The sequence below is a fragment of the Maylandia zebra genome, linkage group LG6 (assembly GCF_041146795.1).
Source record: "Maylandia zebra isolate NMK-2024a linkage group LG6, Mzebra_GT3a, whole genome shotgun sequence".
In the NCBI taxonomy this organism is placed as follows: domain Eukaryota; kingdom Metazoa; phylum Chordata; class Actinopteri; order Cichliformes; family Cichlidae; genus Maylandia; species Maylandia zebra.
In genome coordinates this window covers 44,310,521-44,315,520 of record NC_135172.1, presented here as the reverse complement: position 1 = coordinate 44,315,520, position 5,000 = coordinate 44,310,521, and the positions used below count along the sequence as shown (strand labels likewise).

The 5,000-nt window shown below is 47.3% G+C and overlaps 1 protein-coding gene across 4 annotated transcripts in view; it reads left to right on the top strand.

Annotated features, from left to right (window-relative positions):
- The window catches only part of meis1a (Meis homeobox 1 a), a 31,721-nt gene that overhangs the window by 20,490 nt on the left and 6,231 nt on the right, over positions 1-5,000 (top strand). For all 4 annotated transcript variants that reach the window (XM_076885441.1, XM_076885440.1, XM_024802749.2 and 1 more), the window contains exon 9: positions 1,583-1,659. In XM_076885441.1, coding sequence (XP_076741556.1) covers positions 1,583-1,659 — 77 coding nt within the window. The remainder of the gene's footprint in view (positions 1-1,582; positions 1,660-5,000) is intronic.

Here is a 5,000-nt window from a genome sequence, read left to right as displayed (position 1 = left end):
GTCCCGCAGAGTCCCGCAGAGCCCCACAGAGTCCCACAGAGCCCCGCAGAGTCCCGCAGAGCCCCGCAGAGCCCCGCAGAGTCCCGCAGAGCCCCACAGAGTCCCGCAGAGCCCCACAGAGCCCCACAGAGCCCCGCAGAGTCCCGCAGAGTCCCGCAGAGCCCCACAGAGTCCCGCAGAGCCCCACAGAGCCCCACAGAGCCCCGCAGAGTCCCGCAGAGTCCCGCAGAGCCCCACAGAGTCCCGCAGAGTCCCACAGAGTCCCGCAGAGCCCCACAGAGCCCCGCAGAGTCCCGCAGAGTCCCACAGAGTCCCGCAGAGTCCCGCAGAGCCCCACAGAGCCCCGCAGAGTCCCACAGAGTCCCGCAGAGCCCCACAGAGTCCCACAGAGTCCCGCAGAGCCCCACAGAGCCCCGCAGAGTCCCGCAGAGTCCCGCAGAGCCCCACAGAGTCCCGCAGAGCCCCACAGAGTCCCACAGAGTCCCGCAGAGCCCCACAGAGCCCCGCAGAGTCCCGCAGAGTCCCGCAGAGCCCCACAGAGTCCCGCAGAGTCCCACAGAGTCCCGCAGAGCCCCACAGAGCCCCGCAGAGTCCCACAGAGTCCCACAGAGTCCCGCAGAGTCCCGCAGAGCCCCACAGAGCCCCGCAGAGTCCCACAGAGTCCCACAGAGTCCCGCAGAGCCCCACAGAGTCCCACAGAGTCCCGCAGAGTCCTGCAAAGCTCTGACTCTGCTACAAACCTGCCTGTCACTCAGTCGGCCTCCTCTCTGGATGAAAGTCCGGCTTTACAGAAGTGTCGACTGGTGAAAGTCAGTGACAGTGTGGGGCTCCATCACTATGAGTCTAACCTGGAACTGAGCGTGCTGTCCCTGCTGGTCTGCACATCTGGGTGTCTGCAGACTGGACCGAGGGTGGTGTTAGTGGAGGTGCTGCTCTGTGGGGCCGGGCGGCAGCAGCTGGTTTCAGTCAGCGCACCAACAAACTGAAGACATTATTTACTGTTCATGGCGCTGCTGAACCTCGTTAACATGAACTTTACATGAACCCCCACCCGAGCCCCCGGCGCTTTATTTAAAGTGCTGTTTTCCACAAACGTTGCTTTGAGACATTTGGCACAAGGTGAGCTGCAGACAGCCGGGACGCCGTAACGTCTCAGAGACACATTTTTCACTCACAGCATAGAAAACAAAAGAAATATTAAAACTGAAAAAACACCGTCCACACCTGCAGCTGCAGGTTACAGAAACTCAAACTTTACATAACAGTCACTGAATCTTCAGAGGATCTGCAGCTCAAACACCGGCGGCCGTCTCAGGGATTATTTTCTGTCATTTTTATACGTTTATCTGCAGACGTCATGTGTTTAAATCCAGCTGATCAGCTGTGATCAGAGCGTGTTTCAGTAAAAATCTCTCTCTCTCACACACACACACACACACACACACACACACACACACACACACACACACACACACACACAGTCTGATTAACAGTAGTCCCAGGATGCTTCCTTCTCTAATCGGCTCACTGCTTCCTTGTTAATTGCAGCGCACTAATGTTGGCGTGTTTTGTCCCCCTGCAGCACCCGTACCCATCGGAGGAGCAGAAGAAGCAGCTGGCTCAGGACACCGGCCTCACCATCCTGCAGGTCAACAACTGGTGAGTCACCAAGCAGTCGCAGGTATTTATGGGAAGGCTGACCTTTGGCCCCACCCTGAGCCTAATGAGGTGGGTGGGGGTGAATTCCTGCTGAGTTTCCTCGTCTCCACTCTCAGGAGGATGGAGGTGCTTAGTTTGAGAGCTAATTGGAGCTCTGAGGTGGAGACCCGAGGGATGCTCTGCTGGGAGTATGCGTCACCTGCACCTCACCTGTGCTAATGTTGCCAGTAGAGTGAATAAATGTCCGCATCCACGTCTGTTTCTCCAGCACAGCTGCTCTGTGCCCAAATAAACTCGTCACTAACAGTAAAAGTCTGGGTGTCGAGGAGAGAAGGCAAACGCAGGAAGCTAGGAGAAGGATGCAAGGAGAGAAGAAGGAAGTGAATTCACTTCAGCTTTATTTACACAGCACTAGAGCTGGGCGATATGAGATTTTTTCATATCACGATATGTTTTTTTCATTTCAGGCGATAACGATATCTATCACGATATAAGCCAAATAACTATATTTGTAAGATTTAAATGTGCCGTTGCTCACAAGTAAAATGTGAAATAATCAGCAGCTTGTTTTTATTTAAATATTTATTTCCCATAATAAGTTCAACAGGGCAGATGTACTTAAGGAACATGAGACTTTTTCAGATAAATAAAGGCAAATATTGCAAACTACACAAAAGGCAGCCGCTAAAGCGTTTAAGTTTCAAAATAGAACAAACGAAACAGACTAAATTGTCAATTCCACTTAGAAACAAAATATTAATTCTAAAAATAAATCTTAGTTTGTTTTACAGAAGAACAGACAAAACTGACTAACTTTTGTCAGTATCAAATAAACTGAGAACTAAAAGGAAATTCTCAATCTCTCCTTGTTGTATAGCTGAGCTTTTCAAACAGTTTTAACAGTTACTTTAGTCTGACAAAAGCCGAATGACGAATTAGCGCTTCCAGTCAGAGACTGAGGCTACGTCCACACGTACACGGGTATTTTTGAAAACGGAGATTTTCCGTTTCCGTTTTAAAAAATAATCCCGTCCACACATAAAGGCAGAAATGAAGGAAAACGCTGCTATGAACATGCCAAAGCAGCAGGTGGCGCTAGATTCCTAACCGTGCAGAAATGTTGGCCAATCAGAAGTCTAGAAGCCTCGGTGGGAAAAAGTAAACAAAGCTGGGGCATAGAAGCAGAACCGAGTCGTATGTGTGGAGGGACAGTAACTGTGTGTATATGTAAGCATTTAAACACTGCAGAGAGTAGAATTAACAGTATTGTAGAAATTCATTTCACCGAAACAATAACGTGGCGCACAGTGTGACGCATGCACCAGTTTACTGTATTTCCAGACTTGCTTTCGGCACAATTTACAGTGCACGCTACTCTGTTTTTTGTCAGACTTGAAATAGCCGAAATACCTTCACACTACGGAGCTTCTATGGCTCTTCGGTTCGACAATCTCTCCGGCGTTGCAACCATCATCTGTTTTCTCTTCGGTCACGCTCGGTTGATTTTTCTAGTCAGCACACTCATTTCCTCCATTACCCGCTGGCTGCTTCCCAAACAAACACACATGCAGCTTGGCACTTGTGCTGTACGTTACAAGTCACGCGACTGACGCTGCGGCTGTGATTGGTTCGGCTCTGCGCTACTTAATTTGGATTGGCTGATCTTTTTTTTTTTTTTTTTTTTTTAAGAGGACAAGAGCGGCGAGGTCTATCGCGATAGCTTAATTTCTCTATCGAGTAAAAGTTATATCGCGATACATATCGTTATCGTTCTATCGCCCAGCTCTACACAGCACCGAATCACAACAACCGTCGCCTCAAGGAGCTTTATACTGTAAGGTCGACCCTACAATAACACATACAGAGAAAAACCCAACAATCATATGACCCCCTATGTGCAGCACTTTGGCGACAGTGGGAAGGAAAAACTCCCTTTTAACAGGAAGAAACCTCCAGCAGAACCAGGCTCAGGGAGGGGCGGGGCCATCTGCTGTGATTGGTTGGGGTGAGAGAAGGAAGACAGGATAAAGACATGCTGTGGAAGAGAGACAGAGGTTAATAACAGATATGATTCAATGCAGAGAGGTCTGTTAACACATAGTGAGTGAGAAAGGTGACTGGAAAGGAAACACCCAATGCATCATGGGAATCCCCGGCAGCCTACGTCTATTGCAGCATAACTAAGGGAGGATTCAGGGTCACCTGGTCCAGCCCTAACTATATGCTTTAGCAAAAAGGAAAGTTTGAATCTTAAAAGTAGAGATAGTGTCTCCTGAATCCAGACTGGAAGCTGGTCCCGAGTGAAATGCACGGCCGTGAGGTCACACTGCCTCCGGTCCCGTTACCTTGGCAACAGTTACAGTTTTTTACAGACGCTAGGACACATGTCTCAATACTTAGGTCACGTTTGCAAAAGTCCTCACACAGTGAGCACAACAGAAGTCTATGTGGGCTAAACTGAGGACCAGTTATCATTGTTTTGGCACAAAATGCATTCAATGACTACATCTCTCAAATTTCATGAATCATCTTCTCACTCAGACACAACAACTGCCAAAAATCTTTGTACGTACAGGACATTTTGCATGTGCTTACATACTGTTTTCAAAACTGTTAAACTTATGGCCAAAACAATAACACAATGCAAAACTTGAAAAGACAGCAACATGCAACAGCAATATTTTATTGAAACATATTTTAAATCTAAAAATGCAGTTTAACCAGCCACAGCTGATTCTCATTGTAGATGAACATCTGCACAGGTGTTACTCCTTCAATTTTTCAACTCCTTCAATTCTGGCAGCCAGAAGATTCTTTCCTAGGTGTATCGCCCTAGATGACATAAGATGTGATGTGGATGAGAACCTGTGGCCAAATGGAGAAGACCGAGTAGATTAGCATTACTACTGTATGTGTATCAGTGGATGGTGTGTATACAAATTCTTGTATTTTGGGATTACTTAGTGCAAAAAACTAAAAATACAGAAACAAATATTAACGAATTCTGCATGATGTCTGATTCATTCCAGTAACATATATTGAAATTATAAACAGAGATGTGTCCTTGTTTTACACAGGAAACACTGTGTAACATGTTGTTAGTGTTTTTAGGTCATTGTTTTGTGGGTGACAAAGTGTGTTTGTCGGCTGTCAACCTTTGCTAGTGTTCTGGAAGAATGAGTTTATTTGAGACCTGAATGAAGTGTTTTGGTAGTTGTAGTGCATTTTGAATGTGAAATGAACTGCTTTGCCAAGCTGACGGTCAGTTAGGAGGATTGTGTGAAGAGTTTTGCAAAAGTGACCTAAGTATTGAGAAATGTGTCCTAGCGTCTGTAAAAAAC